The following is a 25,443-nucleotide window of genomic DNA, read 5'->3' on the forward strand; positions in this document are numbered from 1 at the left end:
CAGCCTAGCTGCAAAATCCTACACAACAAGAAAAATACACCCCAACTATAACACACGCACGCATGCATGCATGTGCAATTTCAACGTGAAGTGCTATGTGACCCTACATCCATGTCCACATCCCTTAGACCCTTCCATATGTGATGTATTACTAAAATCCCTCACATCATCCCCATGTGATATAAAATAACATATCACTTGGGTAGCAGTAGAGCAGTGAATGGTTGCCTGGTAGTCATCTGACGTATCAACATAAAAACATCATTGTTAGAATATTCATTTAATACTCAATAAACTAAAGCAGTTGCAGTTATGCTCAGATAAGTCAACATCCCCAGGTTGTAAACTGCAGGTGGCCTGTGAAGAGGTGCAACTATTGCAATTGTCACATGGCCAGTAGTGTGATGATACTAGTGAACTTGCACCGCAATGATGACAGCACTGGCTGTCAAGAATTTTTTTTTGCACTGCAGACTAAAGACTGCTGAGGTGCACCAAATGACACCATGAATGCTGTATGGAAGAAATGGCTCATAGAAGCATCAATGTCTGCCACATGAGCAAGGCAGGTAGCAAGGAGTCTGCCTACACAAGCAGTCATGACTGAGTGGCTGCATGGCCCTGGGTTTGAACTGTAGACCCACAGAGTACAGGGCTGGCAGCAGTTGAAGTAGGACCCTAGGTGGCCTGTTGCCTGGAGGGCACTAAGTCTGCAGCACTGGCTTCAACGCAAACAGCAGGGACCAGGGACACAGTTAGCAGCAATAGAGTCCAGAGGTTGTGACTTGCTCACCTGTGTTGACTTGAAGAGAATCGAAGACCGCCACACCCCCAAACTATATACAGCAGCCACTGGTAGCTGGCAAGCGCAAGGTATTGGCATTTCAATTGCAGTAAGAGTATTGTTGATTCATTATGAGACAACAGGCTCAGCTCTGCAAAACCTGCCAGCACAGCAGTAAGACACTATTCTTGCAGTAAATGCAAGAAGATGTCTCCAGCAACAGGCTTCAGTGATTTTGTCAAGAATGAGACTAGAAGTGGCATGCTGACATAACAGGTGACTACAATACTGTATAATTAGCAGTCATTTTGGTAGCAGATTCATTCGCAGCCTGGTCTGCCTGATGAGGAGATGACATGGAGCCACCACCAGCAGCCACAAGTTTGGATCTCTGTCGTGGTATCTGCCTCATAAGCTAATTTCACCAGCCAGACTTGATACCACCGCGGAGCAGAGATAACTCAGACCACTCCATCAGTGAGCTGGACTCCTGCTCAGGGGAGCAGTGAGGCAAGTCCCAGACACAGAAGTACCTTCTAGCATTATCCGTGTAGGCAGCGCCCAACCTCATGCTCTTACTCAACTCAGCCATTTCCTGAGGAGCTGGCTACTGCTGAAAGAATTCTAACCACCTTCGAGCATTCTGATGCAATGTGCTTGTGGTGTTAGTCACATGAGCACGTCACGTGCCATATATAGGGCACTGGCATCAGTAATCGTGGGGACATAGTTCACAGCTAGCTGGATGGATGCTGATTATCACATCAGCCATTTGGACATTGCCAAGTAATGAGAGGGGCATGGTCACCACTTTACATAGGCAGAGGACAAATGCCTGAGTGAAATTAAGTGTTTATTTTGATAGCTTTCTTCCTCCAGGGCACCACCAGAACACAACCTTGCCTGAGCTCCCGGCTGCCAGCCATCCTGCATTGAAGCCCCCCCCCCCCCCCCCCAAGTCCTGGGGTTGGCTTCATTGGACATCATCAGTGGGACCTTTTACTCCATCACCACATCATTTGTTGACAGCAGAAGGAGCAAAAACACATACAACTGCCATCTGTGGATGAAGAAGACGACTCAACTTGCGTAGCGTTACAGTGTCATCAACATGTGGTGAAGAGAGTGCAGTATTTTTATTTGACTGTGAGTATCATGGCAGGCCAGGGGAGTCTTTCATCAGATATGTAATTATATTTATGGGCTCAGTATTTATGTTGATGTGAAATAAGAATATTCATTTTTGCAAGGCGTGTTATCACGAGCAAGAGGTGTAGCTCACTCACTAGTAGTATACAAGCTGTTAACCACAAGTAATGAATCACAAGGTGAAACTAATGAGTAGCCACTCAGGTAAAGTTCTGAGAAGTAATACAATTGTGTTACAGTTACATGATCTCGTAATTTTAATTTGTTTTGCTGCATTTATTGAATGGAATTCTCAGGGAACCAGAGTAGGAGGATTGTAGTTTGCACTGTTTGGAAAGCTCAAAGGTGTAGAGCAAGGAATATGGCCTGTAGGTAAGCACATAAAATAATGATAAATTTGCAACAATAGTACATTTAAGCATTCTTAGCATTTTTGTGTGTGTAGTTTATAAAAGGTAGGCATTAAAAATTGTAAAGCATTAAAAATTGAAAAGCCAACGTGGATAAGTTACAAGTGGATAATGCAAAGCTGTCTGAGAGACTGGAAGCACTTCAGTAAAGGCAAAAGGAAATGGCTTAATGCAAAACTTTGGAGTTGGCAGAGGAGGTGCAGAGAAGATTCAATGATTCTTGGATTGAAAATTGACATCAGAACATGAGGAATAGGATGATTTTAGAGATGATGGAAAGAATGGAGGGAGAGGAAGCAGAGAGGAGGGAGAAGGAGAAAACTGGAAGGGAGCTGGACAGGTCTGGGGATAGTTTGCCTCTTCATGCAATACATCCAACAACTGTTAATATAGTTGAAACTGTCACCCTGGTAAGGGGTAAGACAGAATTTGATGACTAGTGGGACAAGTTGTTAAATGGGAAGATGAAGCAGTTAGTCAGAGTAGTGACATTTTGCAAATTCCTTAGAGTTTACACAATATTGTTAAAGTCAAGGAAAATAAAATAGAAATAGCAGCTCTGATATCATGTGGAACTGTGGATTCTGGGGTAGAAAGAGTGTGGTTTGTACCAAAGTGAATAAATGTGTGGATATCAATGTGGGTGATGCAAGTGCATTAGTGTCTATCCCACTGGGGTATAATGAGTGTTGTTTAGAAACCAAGGTGCCTGACCCAGATGGACAGGGAAGCATGTGCTGATGATCTTCACAACATGCAGAGTGGAACTGCTGCTGATGTTGTTATTTTAGATGCTATGAGAAATGCAAAGAAGCTTTTGAAAGTTGTGTAGCAGATGTTGTGGTCAAAATGATACAGACACATACATATATTTCCCCAGAAGCAGGGTGAACACACCGTAAGGAAGAGGAGATGTGTCCGTGCAGTTGAAGATAGAGGCAATAGGGCTGAATCTGTTGAGGAGAGTGGGCCTGGGGTTTGCGGTGTTGCATTAATGCAAGGACTAGATCACAGCCTTGTAGAGCAAACTGCTGATGTGAATTGCAAGCTGTTTACAATGTCACCACAGTCTGATATGCATGATGAGTGTAAAGTTGGTGAAGAGTACAAGGCAAACCAGAGAGTAAATCTTCAGCAATAGGAAACTGTTACCAATTTATAGATGTCATGAGATACATCTGTCATATGGGACAAATAAGTTAAAGTGCTTGCAAGTATGCTAAAGTTTAATTCATATGATATGGTGCCACTAAGCACCAGGAAGTTACTTTGGGTGGGCAAGGAGTACCAGAAAATCGAGTATTCCTGGAGAAATTCAATCTGTGATGGGCACTACAATGAGAGTGATAAGTGGAACAATGTTTTGAACTACTGTGTGTGGTATTACCATACGTGGCTCATGTGTGAGAAAAGGTCCGGAAATATACTTTCTAGAAAAGGAAAAGATGAACTGTTATGACAGGGGGAAAGTTCTGAAAGATGTCACAATATTTGAGGTTAAAAAACCAATGCATAGACAAGCACGATGCTAAGCTTAGGAGTTTAATGGAGTCAGTCCATCTTTCATGTATCTTTAAAGGTGGTATGTTAAGGATAATTTATTAAGGGTGAAAGAATTCCTTATTGGACATTTTTGGTTTGTAAGTGTGTGTGTGTGTGTGTGTGTGTAAGAACATGGCTATATGCATAGTAGTGAATTATGTTTAGGATAATGAGCAGGGCTTCGGGTCCTTGAGGGATGTTGTGAAATAAAGCTTCACGAGGAGAGATTCCAAAGTGATGATAGCTGTAGTGTATAGCTGTGGGTGTATGTGAGATACTGTAAAGTGAATGTTGGTGAGGAATGTATTCCCTAGAACTTAGGACAATATGACACCACAGAAGACGTTGTAAGTATATAGGGAAAATTATCAATAGCAAATGACTAGCAGGAAGTAAAAAAGTAAAGGCATGATGTGATGTGTGTTCAAAGTGAACTAATAGCTATTAAATAGAATAGTAATATGTAACCCAGTAGTGTAAGAGGAAGTCTACTGCGCAAGATTTGTACTTTAAGTGTAGTCTCTGATGCTTGTGAATGAGCCTTTCTGACTCTCTTGTAGTGGAAACTTGCTCTGTAACAGTTATATGATGTTCACAGGACTTAGGAATCTATGTTATAGATTGGTCTTAAGTGGGATCTCGGGAGGCTGAGTCATCCTGTAGAATGGATCAGTGTAGCACTGCTATTTTGTGGGCAGATCTGTGGGAGTATAGTGGTAAAGCATCACAGTAGCAGCTGGCAAGTGAGAGGTGTTGCCATTCACAGCAAGGATTGTCCAGACTCTGCTACGAAAAACCTGCCAGTGCAGCAGTCAAACACTATTCTTGCAGCACAGGCAAAAGGATTTCTCTCAGACAAGCATCAGTGATGCTGTCAAGAATCTGAATAGAAGCAGAGCACTGACATAACAGGTGCACTGCTATCCTGTATTAATAGCTATCATTTTGATAGCAGATCCATTCACAGTCCACCATGTGGACTTGTTGCCGTGGTGTGGTAGAGTCATCCTGGGCCCGCCCCATCAATGAGTGAGACTACTACCCAGTGAAGCAGAGGGCCAAGTCCTAGACATGGCAGCCCCCTTCCACCATCCCCAGTTAGATGCCACTGTGTCTTATGCACTCATTTGCTGGGACACAGCCATTTGCCATGGAGCTGGCTACCATTGCAAAAATTCTGACTGTCTTCGGGTGCCGCTGGTGCAGTGTGTTTTTGGCACAGCTCTCAGCCGGGTGAAATGCTGCATACTGGGCACTTAGCTCATAATACTTCTCATCAAAACTTAGCTTCACCTCCTGAAGCACTACCAAGCGAGGTGGCGCAGTGGTTAGACACTGGACTCGCATTTGAGAAGACAACGGTTCAATCCCGCCACCTGGATTTAGGTTTTCCATGATTTTCCTAAATCGCTCCAGGCAAATGCCAGGATGGTTCCTTTCAAAGGGCACGGCCGGCTTCCTTCCCTGTCCCTAATCGTATGAGACCAATGACCTCGCTGTCTGGTCTCCTTCCCCAAACAACCCCCCCCCCCCCCGCCCCCCCCCGCCCCCGGAAGCACTACACATTGCCAACACCATATTCACTTATACACAATGAGCCACACCACTTGCTCATGATAAGACATATTGTCCATAATACCCAGGTGAAAACTAACATTCATATCTATATATCCTGAGTACACCGTCTGAGTTTAGTTGTCTTCTTTCACAAATCACAATAGAATTAAAAATCTGACAGAAGATGCCCTGACTCAACACGATACTCTGGGGAGGGGGAAGAGTCAGTTCACTCACCCCAGTGCATTTAGATGCTGCACACTGTGGATTGTCCTGGATCCAGCTACAGTCATTAATCCCACTTCTGATACCACTTGTAATGGTTGAGAGTGGTTGACCTCTACAGTAGACTGTGGTACTGAGCTTTTAGTGTCAAGAAGCTGGTAGTCCACCTCCCTGTGTGAGGTAGCAGTGGAGCAATGGGTGCTGATGCATCAACATGAAAACATCATTGTTAGAAAATTCACGTGTTACTCAATAAACTACAGTAATCATCATGATGCTCAGAGAAGCCAGTGTCACTAACATGTAAGCTATAGGCAGCCTGGGAAGAGCTGCGACCATTGGTAGCATCATGCAGCTGGTAGACTGATGATGGCAACAAACTGGCAAGGATGCTGATAACAACAGCGAGCGGCAAGGAGTTTGTCCGCAATGTAGACTAAAGGCAGCAGGCTGCATCAGACAATCCGTGCTGAGGCACAGCAAGTCATGTGGTGGACCCAGCAAGGATGAGATGGCTCACAGCAGCATCAGTGTTTCCCACAAGAACAAAGGCAGGCAACAGTGAGTTTTCCTGCACAAGTGACAGTGGCTGAATAGCTGTACAGTCCCATGCTCGAACTGCAAACTCGCAGGGCAGGAGGCCAGTGACAGCTATCTGCCAGATGCAAGTCTCTAAGTCTGTAGCACTTGTCTCAATCCAAATAGCAGGGGTGCAGCTAGCAGCAGCAGGGCTGAGGGGTGGTAACTTGCTAACCCACATAGAGTTGTTGACCATTTAGATCCTTGCACCTTTTCACAACCCTTCCCCCCCCCCCCCCCCCCCCCCCCGCCCCCCCCCCCCTCTTCCTTTGAGACTGGAAGCTGCAAACCATTTTTGACTAAAACAGTTTTGGCTAAAAAATGACAATTATTTATACGGACTTGGTCCATCCTTGTTTCACTGCAGCACTGGTTTCTATCATGTAAGTCGCAGCAAAACTGTGAATCAAATGTGAAGCAACCAGGTCACCCATACCACAGTGGATCTGCCATTCTGCTGCATCAGTGCTATTATGCCTGTGATGCTTCTGCTTGGTTACTGCCTCGAGGCTTCGGAACCAGTACTTGCCCTATCAGCAGGTAGCTGCTGATATAACTGCCTCTTACCATCTCTAGTCTGACCCAATTCCATAGTCTCATAGCTGCAGCAGTGGCATTATTTTACTCAGCCGTGTAAAAAGCAGTGATGGCACTACAGTATCAACAGCTTTATTCCCACCAGTAAAGCCCAATTATACAATAGTTTTTAATGGTGTGATTAAATTCCTAATAAATAAAGAACCTAAAACTTTTTTATTGTGGCAGAGATTTGTGAGACACAACTACATTCTTGTAGTTCAACTGGTTCGATTTGCACAGTATGACCACTCGTTTTTCCACCTTCCACGTAGGAATGCAAAATAATTTTGCTACAACAATCATCTTCAATCAAATATTCTCCAAATTTGTCAATAACTCTCCTTCTCAACTTTTTTCTCACTGTGTGTGTGTTGCTATTGAGGTTCAACAATTAGTAAACAAGCAATTATGTGTTGTGAAGTATAGCAAAATATTTTGTTTGGGGGGGGGGGGGAGGGGGAAAGAGAGAGAGAGAGAGAGAGAGAGAGAGAGAGAGAGAGAGAGAGAGAGAGAGAGAGAGAGAGAGAGAAGATGAAGATTATCCCATTATAATTTTTAAAACTTCTTCTTCCATTTCATTTATTTTTAATCTAGAAACTTGTAACTATTTCCAACTTTATTTATTTACTTCCACAAAATCAAGACAAGTTATTACTTGATCTTATTCTAAGAAATATACCTCAAGCATCTCTCTGGTTCTTCGAGCTTCAGCATTGGTCTCTGACTGCTGTTTCACTTGCTCTTGATATTGTCGACAGTTAATTCCATCATGAATTGCCTGGAAATTTTTAGAGAAAAGCACTATTATTATAGTAGGCATTTTTAATTGCCCATCAACAGATTACAAATTATCTTGCTTATTAAAAAATGTATTGAATCCTCAATTTTTAGGTTGAGAAGGTATGCCACAAATCATACTGAGAATGAAAAAATAACTATTAAAGATAGGACTGCCTCACAACAGCCTAATGGTGTCATTTTTATTCATAACATGCATAAACAACTTTGTCTTTGTGTCTCATCAATAAAGTAAATATATTGTTTTATAGAGTTAACATTTCATACAATCCATCCAGAAACGAAGGTAAGGAAGACAAACAGTTACCTTCAAAGCATTCAAAAGTGGTTTTTAGTTTTTTAGGTTTTTTTATGTAAAAACTGATGCAAGAGACTGTGCTGCTTACTTTCTTATGATAAATACGACTTGTGTATTTTGTCTTGTAATTTTCACACTTCCACTCATCGAGTATCTGGTATTCGGCAGTTGAAGTCCTAATCATGAGGAAAAAGATATGACTAACTCATTATAGACCATAATCTGAAAGATACGGGTAAGATTTCCTGGCAAACTTGCATTTTAAGATATGAAAAGCTAAAGGCTGACTGAATAAAAACAAATTCAGAAAAATATATACTCTAGAGCATGAGACAGAATTTTCCTTTTGGCATAAAACTCACACAGTTAATAGTATTTTGGTGTGGGTATCTGCGGCTCAGTCTCTCCTCTGTATGGTGAGTAGCAGTGTATCATTAAACTACTAACAGCATTGTATTCTGATTCCATGGATGGTGACCACTGAAACTGCCTTCCTTCTTTTGTGGTTTTACTTATATTATTATGTATGAAGCCTGTGTGTGTGAAAACTACAGTGAGAAAGTAATGCTAGGTCTTCTGGTTACTTATATGTACAAGAGGAAGAGGAGGAGAGCGAGGAGGAGGAGGAGGGAAAGAAGAAAAAGAAATAATGCCCACATTTCATTCCAGCATGCTGATTTGGCTTCAGAGAAAGTAAAAGTAAACATTTCCTTAGACCTCCAAAAAAAGAAATTTTTAACACGGGTAAGAGCAATGCCATGAAAAGAACTGAGATTTCGCTCACAATTGTTTTGTCTATGATTCATATGTTAAAGAGAAACTTAAAAAGTAAATTTGTTTGTCATTGGTGGTAAACACATTGAAATCTGAAGGGGAAGATTGTCTCTGAAGGAAGGAGCTGTTCGTAATTTATTTCCCAGTTTACCAAAATACCTATCCAAAAACATCATTCTGGAGAAAATCATAAGTAAGACAACCACATAAGAAAAGCTGTCGCAGAGAAGACAAAAAAAACCAGAAGTTGTAATGTCTAATTCTGTGCAACAAATTGTACAGAATGAATCACTATGACACTAAACAATAGTTTCATTTAAAAACTAAATTATAAGAAACTAAAACTTGGGCGATTATGAAACAAACAGAGAAAATCCTAAACTGAAATTTACTGTGAAAGCAACGTGCAGAAAAAGTGGAAGATGCCTCTGCCAAATCTCCTAGATTATCATAAACTCAGTAAGAAACAGAAAGTCATAATTAGCACACTGTTAAAAAATGAAAATTGAAATTTTTTTTGTGGATAGCATGTGCTTGCAACTTCCTTCAAATACGGAACCCTAGAGTTTAGTGAAGTGTCTAAGTGGCTGATTGGAATTAAAATACATTCTGTGGAAGCACCTGAAAACTATTTTGGCAACAAGCTGATGAAAAAAAAAAAATGCTTAGGCCTGCAGATTTCTTTATGAACTTAAGTTTCAACAAGGAGTGTAATTAAGTAATACTTGGTTAATTTGGGGAAACAGACTCCAGATGATTGTAATAATGAAGTTCTGAATCTTACTCTAATGTTTGTTCCTCTCCCACATAACTGGATTCAACTTTTTGCTCTGAACGCAAGTTCCAGTGTAATTAATAATGACATCTTCTCACAAATACTGATTCAAATGATTATCCGACAGGATGAAGCTGGAACAAGAACTACTGGAGTCACTTCAGATGTTAATCAACTGAATGAAAATTTTGTTGAAATTAGTGATATAAAAGACAAAGTTACCTGCTCTACACTGAATGTAAATGACAAAACAAACATGTTCAGGTGCCATTCGTGTCATGTATAAGGAATAATTTTCATTATAAAATTGATGTACTTTTAACGAGATGATCAACTATAATTTTTACTAACAAGTTTGTCAACAGGATTAATTCCAAGCAACTGCTTAATTAAAAGTTGGCCATAACTAATGTCCACTCCACTTGGGTCCATAGCCAATGGCATAAAATTCTTCAGGGAAATAAAATCTGTAGGATTCAAAGAGAAAAGAGTAAATGGGGACATAAACATGGAATGTTATTTTAAACTGCGGGCAACCACAGTCAAAGTTCCACATTTTGATAGAAATAGCCCACATTGGCTGTGAAATACTTTCTACTGAAAGTCATCACCAGTTTTATGCCACTTTAAGACGCATCCTCAGGTGACAAATATTATTTTTAACAAGTTAAGACTTGTCTGCTGCCACTCAACCACCTTCCTGCATCTTGCACAGTTCTGCTACCCCTTCACTTTAAATGACTACTGCTTCTAGTGCACTATTTGTTTACAACTTGACATAAATGATGAAGAATAGCTCTAAGGAAGTTACCTCTTGGTGATGGCTTGTTAAAAAAAAAATCTTTATCACTTTAGGATGTGTCTTCTAGAAGTGCGAAGCCGATCATAACTTTTAGTAAAAGGGCACAAAATGTTAACAGAGTGAGGTAAAAAATTCTCATCCACAGAAGCAACACTGTTGCTTATAAAATATGTAAATTATAGATTGCAGTGATCAGTGGTCCTTTTTAAATTTTTTTATTATGCAGATCTAGATTTCAGCTAGAAGTTAGCCATTCATGGACTATTATTTTCGCTCAATGCATGTAATTCCCTGTTGGTCGGGCTTCATCCACAGTTCATTGAATATTACTTAATACATGGAGTATTCAATGAACTGTGGATGAAGCCCAACTAACAGGGAATTACATGCATTGAGTGAAAATAATACTGCATTGAGAATGGCCAGCTTCAAGCTGAAATCTAGATCTGCACAATAAAAAAATTTAAAAAGTATGACTGATGGCTGCAATCTATAATTTACAAGTCAATATAACAGTCTCTGAGTGCAACAGTCTTCTGGATGGAAGGTAACCTGATGCTTCTAAAACTTATTTTTAGTTATTTATTTATCCATCCATAGATAATAAATATTGTATGGATATTGTCTGCTCCTCACCCCCCAGACCGTGAACCATGGACCCTGCTGTTGGGGGAGGTGGGGGGGGGGGAGGTGGGGGGGGGGGAGGTGGGGGGGGGGGGGAAGCTTGCATGCCTCAGTGATACCGATATCTGTACCATATGTGCAACCACAATAGTGGGGTATCTGTTGAGAAGCCAGACAAATGTATCGCTTCTGAAGAGGGGCAGCAGCTCTTTCAGTAGCTGCAGTTGCAGTCTGGATGACTGACTGATCTGGCCTTGTAACATGAACCAAAATGGCCTCAGCTATGTTGGTACTGTGAACGGCTGAAAACAAGGTTGAAACTACAGCCATAATTTTTCCCAAGGGCATGCAGCTCTACTGTATGGTTAAATGATGATGACGACATCCTCTTGGGTAAAATACTCTGAAGGTAAAATAATTCCCCATTTGTATCTCTGGGTGGGGACTACTCAAGGCATTATATGGATCAGAGCATGGAATGTCAGATCCCTGAAGCAGGCAGGTAGGTTAGAAAATTTAAAAAGGGAAATGGATAGGTTCAAGCTAGATATAATGGGAATTAGTGAAGTTCGGTGGCAGGAGAAACAGGGTTTCTGGTCAGATGAAAACAGAATTATAAATGCAAAATCAAGGAGGGGTAATGCATGAGTGGGTTTGATAATGAATCAAAAAATAGAAATGCAGATAAGCTACCATGAACAGCATAGTGAACACATTATTGTAGTCAGGATTGACATGAAGCCCTCACCCACCACAGTAGTACATGTTTATATGCCAACTAGCTCCGCAGATGAGGGGGAGGTAGAGGAAATGTTTGATGAGATGAAATAAATTATTCAAATAGTTAAGGGAGACAAAAATTTAATGGTCATGGTGGGCTGGAATTTGATAGTAGGAAAAGGAAGAGAAGGAAAAGTAGTAAGTGAATATGGACTGGAAGGAAGGAATGGAACAGGAAGCTGCGGGGTGAATTTTACACAGAGCATAATTTAATCATAGCTAATACTTGGTTTAAGAAGCATAAAAGAAGGTTGTTTACATGGAAGAGATGTAAAGGCACTGTAAGGTTTCAGATTGATTATATTGTGGCAAGACACAATTTAAAACTTGGTCCTGAAAACTCTAAGATATTTCCATGGGCAGATGTAGACTCTGACCACAATTTATTGGTTATGAACTGCAGATTAAAACTGAAGAATCTACAGAAAAGCAGAAATTTACAGAGATGGGACTTGGATAAGCTGAAAGTACCAGAGGTTATGGTGAGTTTCAGAGGGAGCATTACAGAACAACTGACAAGAACAGAGAAAAGGAATACAGTAAAGGAAGAATGGATAGCTTTGAGAGACGAAATAATAAAGGCAGCATGGGATCAAGCAGGTAAAGAGATGAGTGCTAGTAGAAATTCTTGGGTATCACAAGAGATACTGAATTTAACTGATGAATGGAGAAAATATAAAAATGCAATAAATGAAGTGAGCAAAAGGGAATAAAAATGTCTCAATAATGAAATTGACAGGAGGTGCATAACTGCTAAGCAGGAATAACTAGAAGACAAATTTTAAGGATGTAGAAGCATATATCACTAGGGAAAAGATAGATCCTGCTTACAGGAAAATTAAAACGACCTTTGGAGAAAAGAGAACAACTTATATGAATATCAAGAGCTCAGATGGAAAACCAGTCCTAAGCAAAGAAGGGAAAGCAGAAAGGTGGCAGGAGTATATAGAGTGTCTATACAAGGTTAATATTATGGAAATGGAAGAGGACATAGATGAAGATGACAAGGGACATATAACACTCATGAAGCATTTGGCAAAGCATTGAAACACTTAAGTCAAAACAAGGCCCCAGGAATAGACAAAATTCTGTTAGAGCTACTGATAGCCTTGGGGGAGCCAGCCATGACAAAACTCTTCCACCTGGTAAGAAGGATGTAGGAAACACATGAAGTACCTGCAGACTTCAAAAACATAGTAATTCCAATTCCAAAGAAAGCAGGTGCTGACAGATGTGTAAATTACTGATCTATCAGTTTAATAAATCACGGCTACAAAATACTAACATTGTTCCTTTACAGAAGAACAGAAAACTGGTAGAAGCCGACTCGGGGAAGATCAGTTTGGATTTCAGAGAAATGCAGCAACACGTGATGCAATACTGGCCCAATGAATTCCCACAGAAGACAGATTAAGGAAAGGCAAACCTACGTTTATAGCATTTGTAGACTTAGAGGAAGCTTTTGACAATGTTGACTGAAAAACACTTTTTCAAATTCTAAAGGTTGCAGGAGTAAAATACAGGGAGTGAAAAGCTATTTACAATTTGTACAGAAACCAGACGGCAGTTATAAGAATCGAGGGACACAAAAGGGAAGCAGTGGTTGAGAAGGGAATGGGATAGGGTTGTAGCCTATCCCCAATGTTATTCATCTCTATACTGAACAAACAGAAAAAGAAACAAAAGAAAAATTTGGAGTAGGAATTAAAGTCCAGGGAGAAGAAACAAAAACTTTGAGGTTTGCTGATGACATTGTAATTCTGTCAGACACACCAGAGGATGTGGGAGAGCAGTAGAGTGGAATTGACAGCATCTTGAAAGGAGGAGACAAGATGAACACTAACGAAAGCAAAAAGAGGATCACGAAGTGTAGTTTATGATGCTTAGGGAATTAGATTAAGAAATGAAACACATAAAGTAGTAGATGAGTTTTTCTATTTGGCAAGCAAAATAACTGATGATGATCGAAGTAGAGAAGATATAAAATGCAGACTGGTAAAGGCAAGAAAATCTTTGGACGATAAACAGTTTAGACAAAAAGAGAATAGAAGCATTTGAAATGTGATGCTACAGAAGAATGCTGAAAATTAGATGGGTAGATCATGCAACTAATGAGGAAGTACTGAACAGAATTGGGGAGAAGAGAAATTTGAGTACAACCTGACAAGAAGGGACTGGTTGGTAGGACACAAGGAATTACCAATTTCGTACTGGAGTGAAGTGTTGGGGAGGGGGAGAGGGGTAAGAGGGGGGTTGGGGGGGGGGGGGGGGGATCATACAGGGATGCCAAGAGATAAATACAGTAAGCAGGTTCAGAAGTTTCTTGGGGATGAAGAGTCTTGCACAGGACAGAGTAGCATAGAGAGCTTTATCAAACCAGTCTTTGGACTGAAGACCACAACAATAACATTGTCTGTCCAAATGCACATGTGAATTTTATGTGAAATCGTTACAAGGAAATGGAACATGCAACTATGTACGCATAAGCTTACATAGATGGCGGCACAAAAAATTGACTTAAAGCTAAATACACATAGTGGACAGTTTACATTTATATGGGGATTCATAGAAGGTGATGTAACAGTAATATATATAGGCTTACAATGTACAATGGGAATTAAGAAACTACAACAAGTAGAAACTATAGGCTTATTTCTGTATAATCCTAATACAACTGACTAACAATGAAATTTATTTCGGTATATAAAACAAGATTAAGAATAGGTAAAAATAAATTTAATGTGTTATTTGATGATCAGTGAAAATGTGTTCTTATTTATTTGGGAATGGATTTTGCAGAGCAATTGTATATATGCCTTTAAGTACTCATCAACAGAGTAAAATGTGTGCATGACAGGTAGCTCTTTGACTTGCTTCCTGAACGACAGCCTTTCACTATTTCTTATGGTCACAGGAAGTTTATTTTACAGCTAAGAGCCTATATTCCTGACACCAGCTTGACATCTACTTAGTCTCTGGGGCAGCAGATGAATGTTCAAATTTGTTCTTGTATTGTGCTCAAGTACATTCCTATTTCTTGCGAAGGGGTACATGTTTTTCTTTTTAAAACTAAAACTGTCCCCATTATATAAATACAGGATACTGGTAAAATTTTCAAGTCTTTGAAAATTGGCTTTGCTGATGATCCAGGATGTTTTTGCTTCAATATCTTTCATAGCCTTTTCTGCATTATAAAGATTTTTTTGTGTGATGACCCCCAGAAGGAGATGCCGTATGCTAAAATGGAATGAACTATGCCAAAGTACACTGTTTTTAGTGTATCTATGTTGCATGTTTGGCTGAGGATTCTAAACGCATACCAGAGGCTGCTCAGCTTATTCACTACTTTTTCCCTGTGCACATCCCACTCCAAAGTGTTATCTATCCATATTTCCAAAAATTTTGTTGCTTCTACTTGCTCAATTTCATGGTCTTCTATTAATATTGGTGTCATTTGAAAAGGGTGGTTTTTTTTATGGATAGAAGAGCATGTGGACTGCATTCAGCAACAGTATATTTCTATGAAACCAGAACAGCAGCCTACCCATTGTATTTTATATTTGGTCATTCATTTGTTGCACTGATGTGCTACTGAGCAACAGATTTGTGTTGTTGTGGTCTTCAGTTCAGAGACTGGTTTGATGCAGCTCTCCATGCTACTCTATCCTGTGCAAGCTTCTTCATCTCCCAGTACCTTCTGCAACACACATCCGTCTGAATCTGCTTAGTGTATTCATACAATTTTTACCCTCCACACTGCCTTCCTATACTAAATTGGGGATCCCTTGATGCCTCATAACATGTCCTAACAACCGATCCCTTCTTCTAGTCAAGTTGTGCCACAAATTTCTCTTCTCCCCAATTCTATTCAGTACCTCCTCATTAGTTATGTGGTCTACCCATCTAATCTTCAGCATTCTTCTGTAGCACCACTTTTCGAAAGCTTCTATTCTCTTCTTGTCTAAAGTATTTATCGGACATGTTTCACTTCCATACATCACTACACTCCACACAAATACTTTCAGAAACGACTTCCTGACATTTAAATCTATACTCGATGTTAACAAATTTCTCTTCTTCAGAAACGCTTTCCTTGTCATTACCACTCTACATCTTATATCCTCTCTACTTCGGCCATCATCAGTTATTTTGCTCCCCAAATAGCAAAACTCATTTACTACTTTAAGTCTCTCATTTCCTAATCTAATTTCCTCAGCATCACCCGACTTAATTCGAGTACATTCCATTATCCTTGTTTGGCTTCTGTTGTTGTTCATCTTATATCCTCCTTTCAAGACACTGTCCATTCCATTCAACTGCTCTTCCATGTCCTTTGCTGTCTCTGACAGAATTACAATATCATCGGCGAACCTCAAAGTTTTTATTTCTTCTCCATGGATTTTAATTCCAACTGAATTTTTTTGTTTGTTTCCTTTACTGCCTCCCCACCAATGGCAAGGTCCATGGCTCATGGGGAGAGGGAACACATTTGTATCTTCAGCATATAGTACAGGAGAAGTCTTAGCATGGTTTAGGGGAAGGTCATTAATGAAAAGCAGTAAAGAAGGGGACTGAGAACAGAGTCTTGTGGTACACTACAATAGTCCTTGCCCGAGGCCTTGTTTCAACTTAAAATCTTTCAGTGCTCTGTCAAACTCTTCACGCACTATCGTATCTCCCATTTTAACTTCGTCTACATTCTCTTCCATTTCCATAATATTGTCCTCAAGTATATTGCCCAGACTGTTGCCACTGCAACTACTGAAAAGGCTGCTGCCCCTCTTCAGAAACCACATGTTTGTCTGGCCTCTCAACAGATACCCCTCCATTGTGGTTGCACCTATGGTATGGCTACCTGTATCAGGCACACAAGCCTCCCCAACAATGGCAAGGTCCATGAAGACGGGTGGGGGGAGGGGGGGGGGGCAGATTTGTATCGTCAGCATATAGTACAGGAGAAGTATTAGGAAGGTTTAGGGGAAGATCATTAATGAAAAGCAGAAAAATAAGGGGACCCAGAACAGAGCCTTGTGGCACATCACAAGTAAACAGGGCTCTGTTAGAGCAAGTTCTTTCTTTGCTAGAGACTTCAAATACTTGCATCCTATTTGGTAAGTGTGGATCAAACCATTGATTACATACACCTCGGATGCCACAAGGGACTAATTTCTGAAGAAATATCTATTGATTAACCAAATAAAATGTTTGGTTAGGTCAGTGGACAATCCAGAGGAGAATTCTCTGTAATTGAAAGAAGAAAAGGTTTGGTCACAGAGAGCAAAAAGGGCATCATTGATAGATCTGTACTTGCAAAACCCAGACTGATGTTCAGAAATTACGTTTTCTTTATTCAGGACTTTGAACACATGACTGCACATTACTTTTTCAATTACCTTTGATCCTTCTGGTAGGAGGGAAATTGGCTAACAATTATTTACATCATGTGGGTCACCCTTTTTGAAAACTGGGATGACTTTTGAGATTTTGAAGAGTTCAGGAATGAAGCCCTTGTTTAATGAACCGTTTATTACAAAGGGGTCCAGCAATTTCTGCGTCAATATTTTTATCAAATGATCAGGTTATTTACAAGTTATATAGAAACAAGACTACAGTCTGGAGAAAAAGACATTTATGGCACAACGTGAATGAAAGAAGGGACCAACTAATACAGACACAACAGAGACATGAAGGAATCATCAGTTTGATAACAGAGTGAAGTGTGGAAAGGGTAAAAATTGAAGAGCTAGACCAAGGGATGAATACAGTAAGCAGGTTCAGATGGAAGCAGTTCGCTGTAGTTATTCAAAGGTGAAAAGGCTGGCACAGGATAGAGTAGCTTGGAGTGCTGCATCAAACCAGTCTTTGGACTGAAGACCACAACATCATAGGAGTCACAAATTTTGGCTCAGTTTCAACAAAACAGGTAAAACTGGAAAAACAAAGAAGGAATACATGTTACAGGAACACTAATGAACCACTTTCATTGCAGCAGGATAATGTCAGCTTCTTGCCACCATTCTATCAGCATTCGTCAGGAGAAGATGGCTGAAAGGTTATTAGCCAAAATATCGTGGCAAGAAGTTGACGTTATCTGATTCCAATCCCGAAACTTCATGGAATACTCTTTATGATAGGAAACTTTCAAGAAATCACCTTTATTTTGCCGATGACAGTGTATTGTTTGCCCCTAGTGCAGATAAATATCAGCTATTCTGAAAACCTATTATACTGAGAATACGCATAATATTCATTGAACATACTGAAAAGATAATAGCACCAATTAATAATGCAATCATAGCATTATTTGTAACTGTTGAGCTTTTGTATTTAGGGCAGTTGAGGTTGAATTGACAAGCAAACAAATGAAAATAAGAGTAAAAATAACATGGAGTGCTTTTCATAAACTAAATAAGGTAAAACTAATCTTTCAAAGAGACTGCAAATAAAAAGTTTATTTATTTATTTACATGTCAAGTTCTGTAGGGCCAAATTGAGGAGCAAACCTCCAAGGTCATGGAACGTGTCAGTACATGAACTTACAACATAAAAGTAATAACAGATAAAAATAAATGCTCATGAACCTGAAAAAAGTCAGTCCATAAATTTAAGCAAACGCTATCAGCAATACAATGAGAATCAGCTTAATTTTTGAAGGAACTCCTCAACAGAATAGAAGCAGTGACCCTTGAGGAAACTCTTCAGTTTCGATTTGAAAGCGCGTGGATTACTGCTAAGATTTTTGAATTCGAGTGGCAGCTTATTGAAAATGGATGCAGCAGTATACTGCACACCTCTTTGCACAAGAGTTAAGGAAGTCCGATCCAAATGGAGGTTTGATTTCTGACAAGTATTAACCGAGTGAAAGCTGCTTATTCTTGGAAATAAACTAATATTAGTAACAAGAAATGACAATAAGGAATATACATATTGAGAGGCCAATGTCACAATACCCAGACTCATGAACAGAGATAGACAAGAGGTTCGTGAACTCACACCACTTATTGCCCGAACTGCCCGTTTCTGAGCCAAAAATATCCTTCTAGAATGGGAAGAGTTACCCCAAAACATAATACCATACGACATAAGTGAATGAAAATAAGCAAAGTAGACTAATTTACGTGTCGAAGTATCACTCACTTTCGATACTGTTCGAATAGTGAAAATGGCAGTATTAAGCCTTTGAACAAGATCCTGAACGTGGGCTTTCCACGACAGCTTACTAACTATCTGAACACCTAGGAATTTGAACTGTTCAGTTTCTCTAATCATATACCCATTATGAGAGATTAAAATGTCAGGTTTTGTTGAATTGTGTGTTAGAAACTGTAAAAACTGAGTCTTACTGTGATTTAACATTAGTTTATTTTCTACAAGCCATGAACTGAGGTCATGTACTGCACTACTTGAAACTGAGTCAATGTTGCACACAACATTCTTTACTACCAAGCTAGTGTCATCAGCAAACAGAAATGTTTTAGAGTTACCCATAATACTAGAGGGCATATCATTTATATAAATAAGGAACAGGAGCGGCCCCAACAATGATCCCTGGGGCACCCCCCACTTGACAGTTCCCCACTCAGATCTTACATCACAGCCGTTATCAAAATTGTGAATAATGACCTTTTGCTGCCTGTTGCTAAAGTAAGAGGTGAACCAATTCTGAGCTACTCCCCTTATTCCGTAATGGTCCAGCTTCTGGAGCAATATTGTGACATCAACACAGTCAAATGCCTTTGTTAAATCTAAAAATATGCCAAGCGTTCGAAACTTTTTGTTTAGCCCATCCAGTACCTCACAGAGAAAAGAGAATATAGCATTTTCAGTTGTCAAACGACTTCTAAAGCTGAACTGTACATTTGATAGCAAATCATATGATATAAAATGATCAATTAACCTTACATACACAGCCTTTTCGATAACTTTTGCAAACACTGATGGCATAAAAATAGGTCTAAAATTATCTACATTATCGTTTTCTCCCTTTTTATAAAGTGGCTTTACTACTGAGTACTTTAATCACTCAGGAAACTGACCATTCCTAAAGGAAAAATTACAAATATGGCTAAATACAGGGCTAACAAGTGCAGCACAGTACTTTAATATTCTACTAGACAATCCATCATAACCATGAGAGTCCTTAGTCTTCAGTGATTTAATTATTGACTCAATCTCCCTCTTGTCTGTATCACAGAGGAGTATTTCAGACGGCAATCTCGGAAAGGCATTTGCTAAGAAATTTATATGATTTCCTGTAGAAACTAAATTTTTATTTAATTCACCATCAATGCTCAGAAAATGGTTGTTAAATACTGTACATTATCTAATTTATCAGTAACAGAAATATTATTACTGCAAACTGACTTTATATCATTGACCTTGTGCTGCTGACCAGACACTTCCTTCACAACTGACCATACGGCTTTAATTTTATACTGTGAATTAGCTATTCTATTTGCATACCACATACTTTTTGCCTTGCTAATAACATTTTTAAGCACCTTACTACTTCTAACATTTTGATATAATTCCCGCTTTGTTCTACATGATATCCTTATCCCACTAGCCAGCCAACCGGGCTGTCCATTACTGCTAGTACCCCGTTTAGAATGTTCTAATGGAAAGCAACTCTCAAAGAGCATGAGAAATGTGTTATGGAAAGCATTGTATTTATCATCTATTTTACCGGCACTATAAACATCTTGCCACTCTTGTTCCTTGACAAGTTTTGAAAAACTCTCTACTGCTGTTGGATTAACTTTCCTATGTAGTTTGTAATTAAATACGACATTGGTTTGAGTACAAAAACGTTTTAGTGTTAAAATTTGTGCATCATGGTCTGAAAGGCCATTCACCCTTTTACTAACATATTAGTGTGTTACAGTTATGACTTGTGAGTGTCAGGGAAGGACCATTGGCATGAAAATTTCAGTGAGCAGTGGAGAAATTCATGTTGGCAATCACCGACCGCAGTGGTCTCGTGGTTTTAGGCGCGCAGTCCAAAACCGTGCGACTGCTACGGTCGCAGGTTCGAATCCTGCCTCGGGCATGGATGTGTGTGATGTCCTTAGGTTAGTTAGGTTTAAGTAGTTCTAAGTTCTAGGGGACTAATGACCACAGCAGTTGAGTCCCATAGTGCTCAGAGCCAGCCATGTTGGCAATTACTAGAAGAAACAAGTAAACAAACAAATGGATTAGGAAACAGGCTGAAGTGACTGTAACTAATTTGAAATGGATGCAAGTGGATCATGTCAAGCAAATATATATTAGATGGACTAAAGAAGATCTTTGCATGAATTCACAGTTACACATCCCATACTCTGCCAGTGGACAAGAGGTTCACTATCAACAACAGTATATGGAGGAGGGATATCATCATCAGTTCTCTGATATTGATAGCATCTGTAACATGACACCATTCCCTCTTAAGCAGTGTCTTCTCTTTGGCCAGACAGAAGAAAACAGTTCAAAAAGCTAGTGGCCTCTCTTTTTTTCATATCTGCCTGTTTTTAAGATGTAAGTTAAAAAAAAACGAAAAGCTTTATTTAATTGTAGTTTTTTATGGGGATATCTTTTCAGAAATTATGATTGTTGACAACAAGCTTAAGTATAACCTTATGAGAAAGATAAAAGAATCCAAATGTTCTTGTGACAATTACTATTTCAGTTTACCTGGCATGTGAGGCAGTTGGTTACAGAACACACTGGACAGCGGAACTCATTAACATTGTCTTCAAAAATACACCATCCTTTGCAGTCAGGTGTTTTACAGTGAAATGTATTTCCTATTTTATTTTCTGCTTGTGCTACAGATTTGGCCAAATGCTGTTCATACATATCGGCAGGCACAAGCTGCAAACAAAAGAATGTGTAATTTATTATTTTTCTACATGTATTATATATTTAAGATAATAACAGTAGTTCCTTATGGTGGACCAACAGCCAAAACAGAGGTTGTTCTTTGTATAACACGGCATCATGGAAATCACTTAAGCTCACGAACAGACATGCATGCAATGAAATGTTTACTTTGTCTAAAACACAATTATTCCCTAGAAAGTAATAAATACCTCTACTAAAAATAATTTTTTCTAATCTTGTTTATAACTAGATACATTGAATCTCTCAACACTTATTGGTATGTATGTTTGATTATGTTTTCTGCACATCTGTTTCATTCAGTGGTTGAGACCGTATTAGTTTTGGTACATTGTATCTAAAGGAAAATTCACCTGAAAATACTATAAAATTACAAGGAGACAGAAAGACTGGTTAATACTTACTTTCAGGAGGCCAAAATTCTAAGTACCACTTATAGATATTGAAGCAGCCATTTTTCATGCATTCTGAAGCTAATTTGTATCACTTGATAACTGTAATGTCATCAGGTAGGGCCTGTACAGGGCTATTACAAATGATTGAAGCGATTTCATAAATTCACTGTAGCTCCATTCATTGACATATGGTCATGACACACTACAGATACGTAGAAAAACTCATAAATTTTTGTTTGGCTGAAGTCGCACTTCAGGTTTCTGCCACCAGAGCGCTCGAGAGCGCAGTCAGACAAAATGGCGACAGGAGCTGAGATAGTGTATGTCGTGCTTGAAATGCACTCACATCAGTCAGTCATAACAGTGCAACGACAAGTCAGGACGAAGTTCAACAAAGATCCACCAACTGCTAACTCCATTCGGCGATGGTATGCACAGTTTAAAGTTTCTGGATGCCTCTGTAAGGGGAAATCAACAGGTCGGTCTGCAGTGAGCGAAGAAACGGTTGAATGCATGCAGGCAAGTTTCACGCGTAGCCTGCAGAAGTCGACGAATAAAGCAAGCAGGGAGCTAAACGTACCACAGCCGACGGTTTGGAAAATCTTATGGAAAAGGCTAAAGCAGAAGCCTTACCATTTACAATTGCTACAAGTCCTAACACCCGATGACAAAGTCAAATGCTTTGAATTTTCGGCGCGGTTGCAACAGCTCATGGAAGAGGATGCGTTCAGTGCGAAACTTGTTTTCAGTGAAGAAGCAACATTTTTTCTTAATGGTGAAGTGAACAGACACAATGTGCAAATCAGGGCGGTAGAGAATCCTCATGCATTTGTGCAGCAAATTCGCAATTCACCAAAAGTTAACGTGTTTTGTCAATCTCACTGTTTAATGTCTATGGCCCCTTTTTCTTCTGTGAAAAAAATCGTTACAGGACACGTGTATCTGGACATGCTGGAAAATTGGCTCATGCCACAACTGAAGACCGACAGTGCCAACTTCATCTTTCAACAGGATGGTGCTCCACCGCACTTCCATCATGATGTTCGGCTTTTCTTAAACAGGAGATTGGAAAACCGATGGATCGGTCGTGGTGGAGATCATGATCAGCAATTCATGTCATGGCCTCCACGCTCTCTCAACTTAACCCCATACGATTTCTTTCTGTGGGGTTATGTGAAAGATTCAGTGTTTAAACCTCCTCTACCAAGAAATGTGCCAGAACTGCGAGCTCGCATCAACGATGCTTTCGAACTCATTGATGGGGACATGCTGCGCCAAGTGTGGGAGGAACTTGATTATCGGCTTGATGTCTGCCGAATCACTAAAGGGGCACAAATCAAACATTTGTGAATGCCTTAAAAACCTTTTTGAGTTTTTGTATGTGCGTGCAAAGCATTGTGAAAATATCTCAAATAATAAAGTTATTGTAAAGCTGTGAAATCGCTTCAATCATTTGTTATAACCCCATATATTTAATTTCACCTTATGAGCTCTGCAATGTGATTATCAACAACTTCACATCAAAGTACTCACTAATAGTATGTCCATCCATTGGTAGGAACATGTATTATCAGTTTGTGTAATTTCAATTGGTAATATTGATTTAAAAACAGTTGGATGACAAAAAAAGCATCAAATATATTCTAGTTCATATTTTTAGAAACCTGTAACAGCTCTGTCAATTGTCAGCTTTCTATGCTACTGTTTAACCTAATGACATCTAATTACTTCATAATTACTGTAATTCACCATACAAAACAAATTGATAATGTAAATGAAGTGCTTATTTAGGTTACTGGATTATATACTGAAATTTTGTGTACACTAAAATAAACAGGAAACAAAATAGGCATACTTAGGATAATTTAGTTTCAGTGCAATTAACAAAAGTGTAGTCAGCATTGTTTATTTGAATCATTTCACTTATTTTCCAAGAAAATGACAGATATGTATTTGCCCTTGTGTACTGTTTCATGTGTTTCAATTGTGGCCACTGAATGATACTATTTTCTCCAATTTTGATTGATTTTGGCAATTTTAACTTACAAAATTATTATACATAAAAATGTTCTGACTGTCCATGAATGTATATAAGCCATCAAGAAATTGTGAAAGGGGGCCAGTACAATGTGAGATTTTGATGCACTGTGTGAAAAGTCAAGAAATAAACAACATCCAGAGTTCAAAATCGAAGTACACTTGAATCACTTTTTGACCTCTCATGTTATTAGAGAAGCATGTGTTCTATGGCCCGCCATCACTTAAGAAATTTATGCGAAGGATCAACTGCAGTGGAGCAATAAAGTGAAGTTTATGCCAACATTTCTTTTTCTTTAACACTGTGAGTTACATCTGTCCAACTTCAATAGCTTTTATTTCTGTTATCTTCTTAAAGATTAATATTCTTACAAACTTAAATTTTTATTTATTTATTTTTCAACAATTATTGTCTCCAGTAGGGCGGTTACACCACAATATATATAAATGTAGCAAAATCTGTCCTAACTTTGGAGTTGCTACACCACTATTAACTATTTGTCCATGGCTAATATACTCCATTTAATACAATGTCCCACAACCGTTCTGCTACTATAAGCTGTGGTGCTTTTGCTTGCTGTTGGCAGATACACTTCATATGATGCAATGCCCCATAATTTGGTGGAGCAACTAGTGGCACAACTAATTGCCTCTGCTAATAGTGGCTCTAGATCTTTACTTGTTTTGGAATGGAAGGTGAAGCTTTGACAATGCCAGCCACTTGTGCCAGTGAAATATCAGAAAAATCGTCAAGCAAACTTCAGCCAAAGCAGCCCAGACAGAAGCCCACAGGCAGTTTGTCAAAGAGGATGTGCTGGAGAAGGTTATAGAGGAGGAGCTGATCATTCAGACCCCTTGTTGAGATGGACCCACCTGTTGTTAGGATGTGGGGAGACAAACAAATATCAGAGAGAGCATGAGAACAAAGCTAATACATAACTAAACATTGTGACAGCTTCAGATCAGAGATGATAGAAAGACAAAGTGAAATGTAAGGATGGCTAAGTAAATGAATAAAGAAATATTACCAAAAGGACTGGTAGCTTTTATTTCAGGCTTACTAGCTACAGTTTTTTTATTCCTGGACAAGATCAAACCAATTTCAATGTCACTGGGGCTCGGTAACAATAATGAGAAATTAATCCCCTGTAAGCAGCAATTCATTGTTACCTAACCACCAGACAGTGAATACATGACCTTCCTTAGATCTGAATATGGCTCATCAACCCTACTAGAAATTGAAATGAAAGGAGCTGATGATGCAAGAAATACAAAATTGGAAACTGCATCCTCCATTCTAGTGGATGCTGGGTTTGTGACATTTCTGAATTTGTTGAATCTGAGGATGTTAATTTATACATAATCCTTCATGATTAAAATTTTTAATATAATGCAAATGAGGATCAAAAGCCAATTAAGATTCACATAACAAGTAAGAAACTCAGTTAAGTAGTTC

The 25,443-nt window shown here is 39.2% G+C and overlaps 1 protein-coding gene across 3 annotated transcripts in view; it reads right to left on the reverse strand.

The window, feature by feature from the left end:
* Window positions 1-25,443, reverse strand: part of LOC126272279 (uncharacterized) — a 424,623-nt gene that overhangs the window by 16,712 nt on the left and 382,468 nt on the right. For all 3 annotated transcript variants that reach the window (XM_049975032.1, XM_049975031.1, XM_049975033.1), the window contains 2 exons: window positions 21,349-21,528; window positions 7,505-7,603 (listed from right to left, as the gene is read on the reverse strand). In XM_049975032.1, the coding sequence (XP_049830989.1) occupies window positions 7,505-7,603; window positions 21,349-21,528 (279 nt within the window). The remainder of the gene's footprint in view (window positions 1-7,504; window positions 7,604-21,348; window positions 21,529-25,443) is intronic.

Source organism: Schistocerca gregaria, chromosome 5 (genome assembly GCF_023897955.1).
Source record: "Schistocerca gregaria isolate iqSchGreg1 chromosome 5, iqSchGreg1.2, whole genome shotgun sequence".
NCBI lineage: Eukaryota > Metazoa > Arthropoda > Insecta > Orthoptera > Acrididae > Schistocerca > Schistocerca gregaria.